At 46.5% G+C, this 17,460-nt stretch overlaps 1 protein-coding gene across 2 annotated transcripts in view; it reads left to right on the top strand.

The window, feature by feature from the left end:
• TBC1D8 (TBC1 domain family member 8) overlaps positions 1-17,460 on the top strand; it is a 559,729-nt gene that overhangs the window by 531,978 nt on the left and 10,291 nt on the right. For both annotated transcript variants that reach the window (XM_078658030.1, XM_078658029.1), the window contains exon 19: positions 6,142-6,242. In XM_078658030.1, coding sequence (XP_078514156.1) covers positions 6,142-6,242 — 101 coding nt within the window. The remainder of the gene's footprint in view (positions 1-6,141; positions 6,243-17,460) is intronic.

Genomic DNA, 17,460 nt, shown 5'->3' with positions numbered 1-17,460 from the left:
TAAAAGAGTAGGACCTTCTGATCGGCAGAAGGAAGATTTCCTCCCATTTGTCCCATGGGACTGAGCGATCTGGCTAGCAGCAACTCTGGGCAAATTGTTGCGCCCACCATTATAGTAGTTGGGGACTGGGTCCCCATGCCTGAAACGTTTTTGAAACTAGAGCATAAAGGGCGTGGGTAGGAACACCCTGACCACCAGGTACTTGTGGGAGGGGCCAATGAAGACCTTCCAATGGGCAGAATGTAAAAAAAAAAATTGGGCTGCATATACCTATGTACTCCAATCATGGGTCGTAGTGTGATGCTCCCATGAAGTACTGCTGTACTCCAGCGGAAGGCGCAGCTCAAACCCCCCAACACACGTTACCAATATAGAGTGCAAACTTCACTGATGAAGTGCGTGCACAGTGGGAGGTTGGGCACAGAGTCTAGCCGGTCATATGCAGCGTGCCGATGGCTGCATATGATCAAAACACCCCAGAAATTCACTGAAAAAAAACAAAGATTAAAGTGATGTCATAGTTAGGGAAAAAACAAAGGTGAAAGTAATGTTATAGTTAGGTGTTGAATTTACATACAACCTAACAGTTAAAAATAAAATAACACTGAAATTCACAAGTTGTAGTTTACTGAGCTAGCTTTAACTTGTTCCCCCTCCATGCACCGCTTAGAACTTTATAGATTACATTACTCATAACTTGTTAATTACATCATTGATAACATCTCAAATAACATCATTGATAACATCACTGATGACATTGTGCAGCCATTGTGAGATCGATCTATAGGGCTTGTGGACTTTAACTAATTCAACACAAACATCAGTGGCAAATTTCCTATCACCAGTCAAAAGATAATGGACATAACCTTGGACTACATGTTGAAAACATAGTGTGCCTGTTTTGAATCTCTGTAGACAGCCACATTTGGTGGTTTTTACCCTCTTTTTGCTGCTATTAACCTACATAGAAAAGAAAATGTTGCCACAGACTTTAATCGGGTCACCCCCTTTTTAAACCATGAACACCCTCCATGAAAGAGCTGGTACTACATTCACTTTAACAAGATTGCTTCATATGACACACAATTTTAAGTCATGAGGTTGGCAGGTATGCATTTGGCACTGAAAAGACATCTTCTGCAAGGCCCTTTGGACAACCCTTCATAGTTTGGTGAAAACACTACATACACTCTTGTGATGGGGACAGTGGTGTACAACCTTAGAGCCATGTGTATAACACCAGTGTGAGATAAACTACATCTAAGTAGGTCACCCCAACATTTTACTTTATTCAACAATCTGCAATGCTTCATAAACGGAGTTCAGGGAATAAACATCAATACTATATAAACATCGTTGTTGCACAGAATTGGTCTATAGCACTGTATTACAACTCTTTTTAGCACTGACACATGCTCAAATATCCCCTGATTGATAATCTATTGTCAACAGAAGCTTTGGCCTTACTGACAGATGTTTTGTATTAGGCTTTCGCTTTAAGGCGCACCATAATTTAAAGCACACCTCAGGTGTGCTCCGACTTTACCTTGCTTAACATGGAGTACTACTTGCACCGAAAACTGTAGTGATTTGATAATGATGCACCATATAACTTTCAGGATCCAGGGCTTGCGCTGTTGTCATGCTTTGCACCCACACATGTCCCCACAGTAACTCAATGTTTTATATGACTATGGAGTTATTAGAGATGTTGTCAATGATGTCAACAATGATATCATTTGAGATGTCATTAGTGATATCATCATTTGTGTAATTTAACATGTCACGGGTGATGTAATATGTGGACGCATAGGCAGTGCATTGCAGGGGTGCATGGTCTAGTTAGTTCAATAAACCATAACTTGGGAATTTCTGTGTTTTAAAAAAAATATATATTTTAATTCACCACCCTATACCACCAGTTTAACGTTTGCCCTTATTAGTGAAGTTTGTTTGTTTAAACGTAAGCTGAGAACATATTACAATACCTAATTATAATGCCAATTTAACTTTTGTTTTTTCAGTAAAAATATGTGTAGCTATGCAGATATAGCTATAAATAGATAGGGGCTTGAAATTCTTATTAAGAAATCTCTACCAGGCACTTCTGAATACAAAGGTTGCCAAATACTGAGTCTGTCTAGTCTCAGTTCCACCTCATATCTCTTTCTTCTGCCACCCTACACTTCCTGTCTCTTTATCTCACTTCTTGCAGGATGTTTTTTTATCCCTGCTTCTTCCTATTGTCACTGTTTTTCTACCTTTCTCTGCCTCTTTCTTTGTTTCTTTTACTGTCTTCCTCGCTTTTACTCTGGGCCAGATAATGAAAAATGTGTAATGGTCCCCAAAAATAAGAGCTCAACACCCAGAACAGATTAAGCACTGGCAATGTTACAGCTATTCATGTACAGTCAGCTTTATATGATTGACACATTTCCATCTGTGAAACGCCTGGGATCTCAATTCCCAGAAATATGGTTGGCATAAGAGTTCTTCAAAGAAATTAAGTCAAGACAGGCACTATCCTCCTGTATCCATTACACATGTCCTATGATACCAAGTCCTTCACCTCCTCCCACCCCCAATTCCAGTATTACCAATGCAGTGAGTCGAAATCACATCTCATTGTGGTCATCCATGACCCAGTGGACTTCATTTTGACATACTGCTTTGAGTTGTAGATTATCCCGCACAATGGTCATGCCTGCACCTCTTGGTCTCAATGTAATTACTGAGACCATGTTGCCGGAACCCTGCTGATGTTACCTGACACTAGTGACTAGCACTCTAGCCAGAGCTTCTGGATCAACTTTCTATCAATCCAAGAAGTCAAAGAAACCTCTGTCTCTCAAGTTCCAGTCCTACAACAGCTAGATTTGAGCACTGCCTATCTGTAGGAGCCTGTTGTTTGCATTTTGTCACCCCACTTTTGATCCTGGCTCTATATACTTGAGCACAATCCCATTATCTGCTATTCATGACAGCATTCTGCTCTTCCTGGTTGCCACTGTCTTTACTTTCTAATGTTTTAAGGCACCCCTCCTCTTCTCAGGTTTTGGGCATCTTTTGAAAACTTCTTTATCTTGCTTGTCCATTTATCCACTTGCACCCTAGTTCAAGAGCTGGAACCATATCCACCTGTCTTGGGATCACCTTTGTGGTTTTTGCGAATGCCTGCATACTGATCCACTGATTATCTGTCCCCAATACTTTCTAGGATCAGTGAGCTTAGCTGTCATACAGTGCTGATGCAGATCTGCAACGCATGTAATTGAGATGTTCTCCTTCATGACCAAATTATACATGACATCATACCACGTTATTCCTTTAACCCAGCCATTCACTGCTTTTAGTGAGGCATCAGTCTACTTTTTACATGTTTGGTGAGACTGTTTGGTTCTGTCCCTTAATTTTCCCAGTAATATTTTAGGCATTCATTTAAAGCTTCTGGCAAAACATTTTGTTTGTGACCACTGTTTGCAATGTGCTGGCCCTAAAGTCAACATAATGTATTGTGCATCCGTCAGTAATCTTCCCATATATACCACACACAACTCTCCTCTTCTACCTGGGCCATGGAAATTGGGGTTTAGGCTTTTTCCAGCTCAATGATCCAATCTCCACAATTTTGGTTCCTTCTTCAGTTCTAGGATCTGACGGTTCTTGGCTCCACCCTTCTCGTGTGAGCCATGGCTATCGTTTTTTCTTGAGCCACAGTTGCTTTCCTCTCCTCCAAAGTCAGCCTTTGTCTGGCTAACCACAGCTGAAATTCTGTCGCTGGTTTTGTCACCCCATCTAAATTTTCTCTGCTTCCAACTCGCTTAGAGAATACACTGGTTCTGGAGGCTTTACGGCTGATTCTGCAAGATACATGTGAAGTGGGATGGCTAGCAACATCTACTTCAGATTCATCATTCTAATCATCCTCACTATCAGAATGTTCTCTGGCTCTTCTTGCTTTCTCAATGGGCCCTGAGGGCTCTTGCAACTCTGCCTTCCTTGCTTTGAATTGGAGCAGTAGCTCCCTAAAGTCCCTTTATGATTGGGGCTTCTAGCTCTGATAAGGCAGCCAGGCCAGGGTCCAATTTAATAAAATCACAAAACTGTGGTATGATTCACTATAATTTTATTGCTAATGCTGTTGAGTAGTTGTTGAACACACAACGATGCTGCTGCCACTGCTGAACAGCAGTGCAGAGAATCTGAATGCTGAAGTATGGTGGTGAAAGGTCACATTGTAGATAGAAGCAGTGACTGATGTCCACCAAGGCCCAAACAATGTGACCCATATAGTTTGACATGGTTTCTGTAAGGAATCCTTAGCTTGGCTCAAAAGCAAGTCTTTCATCATAGTAGAGTATATGTGCCACAACTAGGCAAATAGTAATAAAATTGAAATACAAAAAAGCTCATAACCAAATTAGATGAAAAGCTGTAAAATGCAATACACTAATTAAATTCAGTCATTCGGGAAATGCGGAAAAATTACGCAAACGAGATAGTATATTGTCAAAAAATCAAGATTAACATGGGCCTAATGTAGTTCAAGTTAATCTAGAGTTTGCACTCAGTTTGAAGTACAGTTTTCATTGAAATGAGTGGATCTAAACTGAGTGCCTCACCCATTAAAGTGATGTCAAGGTCATCTGGCGCCAGCTCAAAGGCTCAGAATGGAGCATTGTGGTTCAGAAAATAGTCGAGTATTTCACACATTGGTGGAAACTTAAAGTTCATGGCCAACATTACAGTTAATCACACTACAAATTGTTATAACTGTGGCTTGTCTGACACCCAAATGTATTTCCTGAAGTTTTTAAATGGTGTTGCTTTAGAATATGACAATTCAGTCAAAGAAATCCGTGTTCAGAAACTGTAAAAACAGTTTGTGAAATGGAATATTAAGTAAAACATGTTTTTATAATTTCCTCAAACTTACCAACCTAATATTTTTAATTTCTGATGTGTATTTGTGTGATTCGACAGTAGCAAACCTTCTGCCCTGTTAGCATTCCTCTTCATTACATTTTAGAGATCTGCTAGTCCCATTCAGGAAGCAAGGTTAGAAAGGACAGTATACATTTGAATCAAAGATTTCTTAATGAGAACACAATTTTGATATTGTCAGCAGATTTTGGGAACTATCAATTTCATTGTAAGATTAAAATCAGGTGGCGGGAAGATGTGTAGTGTATCACTCCTGTCTGTACTGGAAGCATCCAATAGGAGGAGGAATGCCAGGTGCCAGGGAGGTGTGAGACTACTGACCTAGCTACCAACATGGGCTAACATTAGTTGCATCTTAGATACGTTTTATTGGTGGCTTAGCGGCAGACCTGCCAATTTCTCGCACAGTAGATATTTGTGAGGATAGGTGAGTTTTGTGTTGAGCACTGCCTAAAAAACTGTGAGGCTGCTGCCAATGTCCTGGAGAGGATAAACAGCCATATTAGACATGCACTCCACAGAGACTCATTATCACATGAGCTGGAAGCCCACTCTGATAGAGAATGTTTCCAGCTCCCTTTATATCACACCGTGAGATATCTGCTTCTCACTGTGTGACCTTGTGAAGGGAGCCGATCTTGTGTAACACACGGTGACACTGTGCGAATTGGCAGACATGGAAAGTGGGTACTACTGCAATGACTGTGCAGGGTTATCCAGTCTGCTTCTCTCACTCACCCAGAAGATACTTTCAACATTCTGCTGGAGCCAAATAAAATGTCTTGATCATTCAGACTATGCCCAGGATATATTGTGCAATGAAAAAAGTGGTCATAAGTGCTTCAGATGATTGTCTTTCTAAATGTTTGCTGGTGTCTAAAAATAGTTTTTGTTGTGTATTTTTATCATTTTTGACATTAAATTGAAATATACTTATGGACAGTTTACAGTTGTTTCTACTTATTTTCAGATTTTTCTTATTGATTTTACCTTGCAGAACAATCCAATGATCCTCAGATTCTTCATCTAAAAGTTAGGCTACATCTATTTTCAAGTAAATTAAAACGTTTAAGCTTGACTCATAACTGACCATAATTCGAAATGTCCCGAGCACATGTTCAAGTTTGAATTAAATCACCCTTCTTCTGTATCTTCATCATAATTTGATTATTATTCCTGCTTTCTGTTTTTTTAAAGGTGATGGCGTTGACTACCAGAAGCAGCTGAAGCAAATGCTTCGAGACATAGCCAAAGAGCAAGATACAAAGATAGAAAAAGAATTGCCAAAAATGACTCAGGTATGTATTGATGATAGATTGGTCTATCAGTTACACGTCATAGAACAGTTAAATTGGAGAATGTACTTCAGAGGCAAACCACGTACTTAAAATGTATAACTAAGTAAGCTCATCCTTTGATAGATGCTCCTAACCTCAGACCTCCACCTATAGAATAATTCCCAGGTGTCAGACTGGATCTCGAAAATCTTTAGCAGTATCTCCGCGCACCGGTGGGTGACATTGTGTGGCCATGCACCAACATCCCGCTCTGGAAGTGATGAATGGAGCCGCAGATAAGCACCACTCATGCGCACTGATGCCAGTTCCCTCTTGTCCGTGCCCCCAGACTTGACTTCAGAGCTACCCCATTTCTTTTCAGGAGACTACCTGCTTACAAATTTACATTTAAAATACCAGTGTACAAAGGAAAATGTTACCACCAAAGACAACTTTGTCGGCAGCAGTGCTAAATCCTATTTTGATGCCACAACCCATGCTAGTCCTTGGTTCATCGATGCTGGAATACAAAAGTGCACCCAATAGTGCTTTCTGACTTCGAGTTGGTGCCACTTTAACCTTGACCGAGGCCTTACCCTGATTACCTGGGCTGCAGCTCTTCGGCAACTCATCAGACACAGATACATTATCTCTGCCTCAGGGAAGGGCGCAAGCTCTTCATACTTTATTTGAAACAGACTCAATAATATTGTGTTCGAGGCATATGAGCTGGAGATCGTGTACTTATGCATAGATCGCCATCTGGTGTTGGACTCGGATGTTTGCACTTTGTTTTTGTCTTGGAAGAAGTCTTTGTAGTCACAAGTTAGGTGACTCCTCCTTAGGACGATAGTGCACATGGACATCAACTCCATATCCAGATTGTTTTTTCCCGCCATCGGGTTCGGATGTGATTTGCTGCGCTCCGGGTTGACATCTGTTTCGAACCCCCCTTCGACGCGCAATTCCTCTTCACTTGACAGTATTGTCTCGATCGTGTTTCCCTTTCAACGCGCATCTTTAAAAACAAACTTCTTGACCTCTATCTTCGACGCAAGCCGTTGGGCCTATCCACGCCGACCACGCCTGCATTCAGTGGAAAGGACTCCCTTTAAAAAATACCCCAGTTATGGTGCTCAGTTCCCACACACGGACTTGCACAAGGTTTGTAATCTCTGCCTCTCCCTGGAGCATGAAGACAAAAACTGCAAGGCCTGTGCATCGTTCAGGTCGAAGAAAACCATCCGCGACAGTCGGGCTCGATGTCACAAAATGTCTCACGGAAGCAGCTCGATTCCGGACATCTTCGGAGCAGATCCCAATGTCCAGCCGGAGTAACAAGGTGATCAAGACATCTCCGATTCTGAGGCCGACGTCGAAGAAGAGACAATCGCCCCGGCTCAGTGGTCCGTGAGTACCGAAACCCCTCTCCCAAAACTCAAACCTAAGGCTCCGGTAGCGGCGTCGGGCTCAGGTCGACACCGGCAACATGTTTGAGACGCCTAGCCCTCGGGCCCGGCTATGAAACCTAAAGTCAAGCCTTCTTGTTTGGCCTCGAGCCAGCTCCATTCCGGTGCCGAAAAGTCACCTTCGGCACTGAAGCACAGGACCAAAGATGTGCCACGCCCTGCTTCGTCGGCACCGAACACAGCCCAGACTCTGAAACCCTCAACGTCGAAACATACCAAGACAAACAGTCTGAACCGAAAAAATCTTCGGAGCCGAAAAAAGTCTGAGCCACAATCTCCTATAAAACCTAAGGAGCCCAAGCAAAAACCCTCAGAGACTCGGTCCAAAGAACATTCTGACCCAATATCTAAAAACTCTTTTTATTGATCCAGAGGCTGCAAAGTCGTCGCCAAGCCTCCAAAAAAAGAGAAAACTGGACACTTCAGAGGAACCTGAAATACCTTTGAAGCAAAAGGAGATGAGTACTAACACATCTCCACCTCAATCTCCTCCTCCAGCTGATCCAAATCTTTAAATTTCTCCACACATTTCCCACAACATACCTTTTCACCTCACACACCAGAAGATGAGGATACCGATGGGGGTGGGAATATAGATCCACATGGTGATGATGATGATGATCCCAGACCCTTGAGATGACTACAACACAGATCCTGACCCATACCTCTATCCATCTAGGCCATCACCACCTGATGACAATATTGGGTTTGCACAACTAATCAATAGGGCTGCCCAATTCCATGGGGTCCAGTTACATTCTGATCCCTTAGAGGAAGAATCTTTACTTGAAACCTTTGCACCCTCGCAAAAATCCATGCACACCCTGCCAATGCTAAAGGGCATGCTCAAACATGCTCCAGAAGTGTTTAAAGACCCTGTCAGGGTCAGGATTTCCAACACCAGGGTAGATAAAAAGTATAAGGCAGCTCCCAATGACCCAATTTACATTAAAGGTCAAGTCCCTTTAGATTCCCTTGTGGTGTCTAATGCAAGCAAGAGGGCAAACTCGCAAAGTGCAGGCAACACCCCCTCCTGATAAGGAGTCCAAACTAATAGACGCATCTGGTAAATGTCTTGTGTCACACGCTGCGAATCATTGGCGGTTTGCCAATGCCCAAGCTTTATTGGCCAGGTACGACAGGACTCACTATGATGAGCTTGAAAAGCTCATACAACACCTTCCTGACCAGTACAAAAAGCCAACGACCTTATACAAGAGGGGAAATTGATCACAAACACCTCAATTAAATGTGCGCTCGACGTGGCTGATACCGCATCTCGTGCCATTAACACTAGCGTTTTGTTGCGCAGGCACGCTTGGCTCCTGGTCTCCGGATTCAAACAAGAAGTGAAATTGGCTATTCTTAATCAGCCCCTTGATCAAGAGCATCTTTTCAGGCCCTCAGTTGATACATCTTTCGAAAAGATGAAAAAAGTTACGGACACTGCTAAGTCCATGGGGGCCTTACAATTCCCTTCTCCTAGAGGTTCTTTTCACCGCTTCTTCTACAGGGCTGGCTCGTAAACCATTGGCTCAGAACATCCCTCTTCTTCCTATAAGAGCCCCACTCAAACGTCTTCCAAGGATACTTTTGCGGAGGCTACAGAGGCAACAATGGTAAAGAAAGAGGTTGCGGCAACAATAACCGCGACTCCTCTACCACCAAACAGTGACTTCCCTGCACTTCCCCCCGATCATCCCACTCCTGTCGAGGGAGGTCTCTCACACTTCCTACCTGTCTGGAATTCAATCACAACAGACAAGTGGGTAAGACAAATTATCCAGTATGGTTATTGCCTGGAACTCACCTCTACTCCCTCAAAGATTCCTCCCAGACAACGTCCAATGTCCTCGGAACATCTGACACTTCTTTAACAAGAGGTTCTCTCTCTATTACAAAAATATGCAATAGAACCAGTCCCCTTGCCTCATCAAGGCACAGGGGTTTACTCCCTCTATTTCCTAATTCCAAAAAAGGACGGCTCTCTCAGGCCCATATTGGACCTCAGACACCTAAACCTCTACATTCAGGTGGATCACTTCCACATGGTCACTCTCCAACAGGTGCTCCCACTGCTTCAACAGGGTGAATTTCTCTCCACTCTGGACTTAAAGGACGCCTAATTTCATATTCCCATTCACCCCGCTCACAAAAAATATCTCAGGTTTGTGATAGACGGACAACACTACCAATTCAAAGTCCTCCCATTCGTGGTGACTACAGCACCCAGAGTCTTCACCAAGTGTCTTGCAGTAGTTGCGGCCCACTTACGAAGACAGCACATTCATGTCTTCCCTTATCTGGACGACTGGCTCATAAAAGCCAGGTCACACAGCAGCTGTGTGCAACACACACACAAAACAATCCAACTGCTCACGACGTGGGATTCACGGTAAACCTTACAAAATCCCACCTCCAACCGTCCAGCATACAACAATATTTATGGGCTACCATAGACACTTCAAAAGCTCTAGCATACCCCAGCCCAGTCAGGATAATCGCCATACAAACACTAGTGACAACATTTCAGCCTCTACGCTCACTACCAGCTTGAGTGTTCATGCAGCTAATCGGGATGATGGCCTCTTGCATTCTCATCGTCCTTTATGCAAGACTCCAAATGCGTCCCTTACAGGAGTGTTTGGCACGTCAGTGGAACCAGCCTCAAGGTCAGCTAACAGATCTGGTGTTGGTAGACGACCGCACTCATCACTCTCTGCAGTGGTGGAACACACAAAACCTTCCCATAGGGCGGCTGTTCCTCGACCCAGTTCTACAGATAGCGCTAACAGCAGGCGCATCGCTCGCCGGCTGGGGAGCTCATCTTCAAACCCATATCATTCAGGGCATGTGGACCCTTCAACAAAAACAATTCCACATAAATTACCTGGAATTGTTGACGTTCTTCCTAGCATTAAAATCTTTTCAACTCCACCTCATAGGCAAAGTTGTCCTGGTCCACACAGACAACATGACAACAATGTATTACATACAAAAACGGGGGGGGGACACTCTCTGCAGCTTTCACACCTAGCTCAAAGCATATGGAGATGGGCCATTCCTCAGAACATATATCTCCTTGCAGAACACCTCCCAGGAGTACACAATCAGATTGCAGATCTGCTCAGTGTTCAGAGACAGCAGATCCACAAATAGGAACTTCATCCTCAAGTTCCGCTTACATTCTTTCAAATGTGGGGCCACCCAGAAATAGACCTGTTCGCCACACACCAAAACGCAAAATGCACAAGCTTGGCATCCAGGTATCCACACCCATTGTCCAAAGGCAATGCGCTATGGATGAACTGGTCAGGCAAATTTGCATATGCTTTTCTGTTTCTACCGCTCATTCCGCTAGTGGTTCGGAAACTCAAGCAGCATTCTCTCACAATGATCCTGATTGCTCCCACATGGGCCCATCAGCCACGGATCACAACCCTCTTGGAACTATCACTAGTTCTTCATCAAAAGCTACGCCTCTCACCTAATTTTCTCACTCAGAACCATGGAGAGATAAGACATCCAGATCCCAGTCAACTCAACCTTGCGATCTTGCACCTTAAATCTTAGAGTTTGGCTACCTCAATCTCCCGCCGGACTGCATGAACATCATTAAAGAGGCTAGACGTCCTACCACTAGAGCTTGCTATGCCGCGTAATTTACTGTACAAACAACCAAATCAACCCACTAGATGCTTCTATTCAAAACATCATCTGTTACCTTTTGCATCTGCAACAATGTAACCTAGTGTATACATCAATTAGACTACATCTCGCTGCCACAGCCGCCTATCTCCAAAGCAGACAACACTTTTCTTTGTTTAGAGTACCAGATATCAAAGCTTTTATGGAAGGACTTAAAAGAATAATTCCACCTAGAGTTCCACCCACTCCAGTATTGAACTTAAATGTGGTCCTTACCAGACTCATGGGTCACCCATTTGAACCTATCCATAAATGCTAATTACAATTTCTCACCTGGAAAGTAGCTTCTGTGGTTGCGATCACCTCTATCAGTGAACTCCAGGCATTAACCATACAAGAACCATTTCTACAAATTCACCATAACAAAGTGGTTCTTCGGACTAACCCAAAATGTCTATCTAAAGTAGTGTCTGCTTTACTCCTTAACCAGTCTGTAGAACTCCCAGTGTTTTTCCCTCTACCAGACTCAGTAGCAGAATGAGCTCTTCACACCCTAGACATGAAAAGAGTGATACTTTACTACACTGAAAGAACAAAATCCTTTAGAAAGACTAAACAGCTTTTTGTGTCTTTCTCCCCACCTCATAAGGGCAACCCTATCTCGAGAAGGAGTAGTTTCTGTCCTGTAACTCCAGTTCTGTAGTAGGGGTATCTCTGTTATAGTCATAATCTAGTGAATAGTCCCGCCCATGTGCGTGGACCCCGGAGCAATCAAAAATAATCTCTTATAGTGTCAAAAAATGCAGAAAAGCATAGACACTTAAGAGAGAATTTAAAGACAGATAATGCAGCCTAAAAAGGCTACACTGTCCAGTACTTCAACTAGAAATTCCACCATAAAATCCACAAAACAGCAAAAGCCTGTACAGATTTCCCTTGCTTTACCAGCAAAATCCCTCAAGAATGCTAGAGAGAAGAACCTGGACAGACAAGCCCCATAGGCTGCCATTATGTGGCTCAAAACAGGATACTGTGCCTTTAAGAGAATCCTACAGAACCTTCTCCCAGTATCCCAGAATGCATAGCAGGTCCAACTTAGTTTCAGTTCTTTTTGAAGGCGTAACACGCCAGACCTGTAGCATTCTATAAAGGATTATGTCTCTCTCTCCACCGGGGAGGAGGGAGGGCGCTTATGACTATAACAGAGATACCCCTACTACAGAACTGGAGTTACAGGACAGAAACTACTCCTTCTGTAGTAGGGGATCTCTGTGTATAGTCATAATCTAGTGAATAGAATGGCAAGCCCATCCCCACACCAAAGCGGCGGTGGAGAAAAGAGAATTAACGCCACTACTGTGCGAATAGATTTCGCAGCGAAGCCTGCCCAACCTGAGCGTCTGCCCTGGCATCAGTGTCCAGGCAGTAATGCTTAGCAAAGGTATGAACCGACTTCCAAGTGGCCGCCTTGCAGATTTCTGCAATCGGAACATTACGGAGCAATGCTGTCGTGGCAGCCTTGCCCCTGGTGGAATGAGCCTTAGGCTTACCCCCTAAGGTCTTATTAGCTTTTTGGTAACACAGCTGTATGCAGGACACAATCCACCGAGAGATAGACTGCTTAGAGGTCGCAAGACCCGTCCTGACAGATCCATAATTGATGAACAATTGGTCAGACCTACGAATATCCCTGGTATTATCCAGATAAAATTTCAACACCCTCCTAACATCCAGGGAATGCAAAGACCTTTCCGCTGGAGATGAAGGATTCTGAAAGAACGTAGGTAAAGATATAGTCTGATTGATATGAAAATCAGAAACAACCTTGGGAAGAAACTTAGGGTGAGTACGCATAACAACCTTAGCAGCATGAAATACAGTATAAGGTTCTTGGCAACACAACGCCTGAATTTCACTCACCCTGCGGGCCGATGTAATGGCCACGAGGAACGCCGCCTTCCAGGACAGGTGCTGCAACGAAGCCTTATGAATAGGTTCAAAAGGCTCCTTCATCAATCTGGACAGCACCACATTCAAGTCCCATGAAGGCGAAGGAAGCCGGACAGGAGGGAACACTTTCTTCAAGCCTTCCAAAAAATCTTTGATCACAGGGATCTGAAAGAAGGAAGTCTGTGAAGGGCATTTCATGTAGGCAGTCAAAGCAGCCAGATGAACCTTAATGGAATGGACATTAAGGCCAGACTGCGCCAGATGTAGCAGATATGGAAGGATGACATCTTCCTTGCATGTCGTAGGGTCATAGTTCTTAGACTTGCACCAGATGCAAAACCTCTTCCACTTGTAAGCATAAGAAGTCCGAGTGGAAGGTCGCTTAGCCTCCTTCAGTATGTCCATACAATCCGCTGGGAGATTCAAATGGCCATATTGCACTATTTCAGGAGCCATGCTGCCAAACTCAAAGACGAGAGGTTGGGGTGCACCATCCGCCCCCCGAGCTTCGTGAGAAGGTCCGGCCTGCATGGCAGCTTCATGTGAGGAAGGAGAGACCGGTGAAGCAGGTCCGTGAACCACCACTGTCTGGGCCATTCCGGGGCAATCAGAATAATCTTCGCCCTGGATTGGGCGAGCTTGATGAGAACCGCTGGAATCAGGGGAATGGGTGGAAAAGCGTACAGAAAGCTGTTCGACCAGTTGATCCATAACGCTTTCCCCAGCGTCCCCGGCTGGTAGTACCTGGAGGCGAAGTCTCGGCATTTGCTGTTTTCGGCGGTGGCGAACAGATCTACGTCTGGAGCGCCCCACCTTGCGAAGACTTCTCCTAGTACTTCGTCGTTTATGACCCACTCGTGATTTTCCTGAATCAGTCTGCTCAGCTCGTCTGCCTGAACATTCTGCACACCTGGCAGATGAGTGGCCGTTATCGAGAGCCCTCGAGCCAGAAGCCAATGCCAGATCGCCTGCGCCTCCTGAGAGAGAGTGCGTGATCTCGAGCCCCCCTGCTTGTTGAGGTAATACATCGTGGTCGTATTGTCCGTCTGTACAAGCAGAGAGTTGGTCCGGAAGGACGGTTGAAAGGCCTTCAGCGCCAAGTGAACAGCCCTGAGTTCCAGGAAATTGATGTGGTACGTGGACTCCGACGGGGACCACGTCCCTTGAATCTGCAGATCTCCGGAGTGCGCTCCCCATCCCAGGAGAGAAGCATCCGTCACAATAGTCTGAGTGGGAATGTCCTTGTGGAAGGGAACCCCTCTGAGGAGATTCCCTGCTGAACACCACCACTTCAGAGACTGAAGAGCATGCAGCGACAGTCGTATCTTGTCGTCCCAAGAGCCTCTCCTCTGGTCCCACTGATCTTCCAAGCACTCCTGCAGCGGTCTCATATGCAGCCGTGCATGTGGCGTCAGGAAGATGCAAGAAGCCATCGATCCCAGCAGAGAAGACACCGTCCTCACTGTCGTGGATGGAGCGGACAGGAGAGCCTGAGCCTTCCGAAGGAGTGATAAACGTCGCTCTTCCGAAGGAGACACGCTTGCCGACAGCGTATCGATGGAGGCTCCCAAGTACTGGATGCACTGGACCGGAGTCGGGACAGACTTGGACATGTTGATGTGCAACCCCAGCTTGTTCAAGAGAACGCACGTCTTCTGGAAGTGTGCTTGAGCTTCCGAGAAGGAGGAGGCCTTGATCAACCAATCGTCCAGGTATGGGTAGACAAACACCTTGTTCTTCCGCAGGTGTGCCGCTACCACCGCCATGCACTTCGAGAACGTCCGGGGCGCAGACTTCAGCCCGAACGGAAGTACCGTGTACTGATAGTGATTGGTGCCGACTTGAAATCGCAGGAACTTCCGGTGTTTGTGTGCAATGGGCACATGGAAGTATGCATCCTGTAGGTCTATGGCACACAGCCAGTCTCCCCGTTGCAGCTGAGGATAAATCTGATGCAACGACAGCATGCGAAACTTTTCTCTGCGAATCCATTTGTTTGCCTGTCGCAAGTCCAGAATGGGCCTGAACTCGTTCTTGTCCTTTTTTCAGACCAGAAAGAACCGGGAGTACAGACCTCTTCCTCTTTAAGACATAGGTACATCTTCTATCGCCCTTTTCCTTAGAAGGATGTCGGCCTCTGCCTGGAGCTCGCGCAGTTGATACTGCGAGCTGACCGGAGGAATCGATGGAGGAGGGCTGATGAACCAAAGACTGTATCCATTGCAAACAATATTCAGCACCCACTTGTCCTGAGTAATTTTTCTCCACTCTGCCAGAAAAAGTTGAACGCTTCCCCCCACCGGAGCGGGTAACGGATGAAGGGGAAGTAACCGCTCAGGGTCGAGACCCAGCCGGGCCCTTGTTCGCGGTAGAGGACTGCTGTCCACCTCTACCCCTCTGACGTTTCTGGAAGGGTCTTCTGTATTGCTGCTGTTGTTGCTGCTGCTGTTGTTGCCCAGAAGACTGTCCCCTTCCTCTACCCTGCGACCCGAACCGTCGTTGGAACTGGCGGTAGGGTTTCTTTTCTTTCGGCTTCTCCAAGCCCACAGCCGTCAGGGTTTCAGCCTCGGCCTTCATCCTGGCCATTTCGTCATCTGCGTGTTTCCCGAAGAGGGTGTCGCCGGAAAACGGCAGATTTGCCACTCGTTGTTGCGCTTCAGGCTTGAGCGACGTCAGCCGGAGCCAAGCATGGCGTCTCTGATTGATACCGTGGCAGTATCCATGCGCGGCCAGCAGGGAGATATCCGCCGCGGCGCTGATGGCCTGGTTCGAAACCAGCATCCCTTCCTGGACGATCTCCATGAAGTCCTCTTTCCTGTCCCGCGGGACAAGGTCCGCAAACTGTTCCATGGAATCCCACAGTGCACGGTCGTATCGTCCCAACAACGTCGAGTCACTGGAGGCCTTCATCGTCGTGGAAGACGTCCCACACGCCTTCCGTCCCGCTGAGTCAATCCAGCGGCTCTCCTTATCCGGAGGCACAGTGGAGGACGGGGAGGTAGCATGTAGTTTCCGAGCCGCCGTCACAATCACCGAATCAGGCACTGGGTCCTTCCGCAAGAAGGCCGGGTCCGACTCTGGAGCCCTGTACTTCTTGACAAGCCTGGAGGGAGCAGCTTTCACCACCGCCGGTGTAAGGAAGAGCTGTTCAGCCGGCTCAACCAGTCCCGGCACCAAAGGCAGTAGGGGGCGAGACAGGTGCTTCGTGTGCAAGGTCTCGAAGATCACAGAAGTTGTGGGCGTAGGGGCCGTCACCTTGATCCCCAACTTCGCCGCCCCTCTCAGGAGAACCTCCTGGAACGTGCCAATGTCATCTATCGGAGACACCCTCGTCTCCGGTGAATCCGACAACGTAGGCGAATATGAACGGGTCCCAGAGGCCGAATGGGACCTGGACCGATGCCTCCTATGGCGATGTCTGGATCTCGAGGAGGATCCGTGTCCACTCCTAGATCTGTCCCTTCTTCCTGAGCGTGACCTCGATCTCCTGGGTCTGGGACGCTCCGCCGGCCTCCCCGGGTCGGACGTCTTGGGCTTAGGAGGAACCTTCGACTTAGGAGTCTTCTTCGGAGGTGTCGGAAGTCTGGGCATCGACACCGATCTCGGTGAAACCGGAGGAGGAGCACCCGGTACCGGGGCCTGCGGTCCTGACGGAAGAGCAGGTAGAGGAGGCAATGGAGGAGGCGTGGAAGCCCTCGGAGGAGGCCCTCTAGGCAAAGGAGGGGGAGGAGGCTGTATAACAGTCTTCTTTGGTGTATACACCTCCGAATACGCCGTTCCCGGCGAGCCACCATCCTGTTCTGACTGAGGGGAGCCCCCCACAGTCCTCGGCCTGTCCTTACGACCCCCTGACGTCGAAGACCGGTGTTCAGACATCGACCGTGGTTCCTTCGACGTCGAGCGGCCCTTCGGCGTCGACCGTTTCGCACTCCTCGGCGTCGACCAGCTTCTATGCCTCGACTTCGACCCCGACCAGATGGATGAACCTCTAAACCTCGACGACGGTCGCTGGCGCCTCGACGGCGACCTCGACCGCCTCGACGACGACCTCTTCGATCGCCTCGACGTCAACCTCTTCGATCGCCTCGACGTCGACCTCTTCGATCGCCTCGACGTCTACTTCTTCAGCGCCAGAGACCTCTTCCGCCTCGACGGCGACCTTGCCGTCCTCG

The sequence above is a fragment of the Lissotriton helveticus genome, chromosome 8 (assembly GCF_964261635.1).
Source record: "Lissotriton helveticus chromosome 8, aLisHel1.1, whole genome shotgun sequence".
NCBI lineage: Eukaryota > Metazoa > Chordata > Amphibia > Caudata > Salamandridae > Lissotriton > Lissotriton helveticus.
The sequence above is the reverse complement of the archived record's forward strand: the minus strand, read 5'-3'. Positions and strand labels throughout refer to the sequence as shown.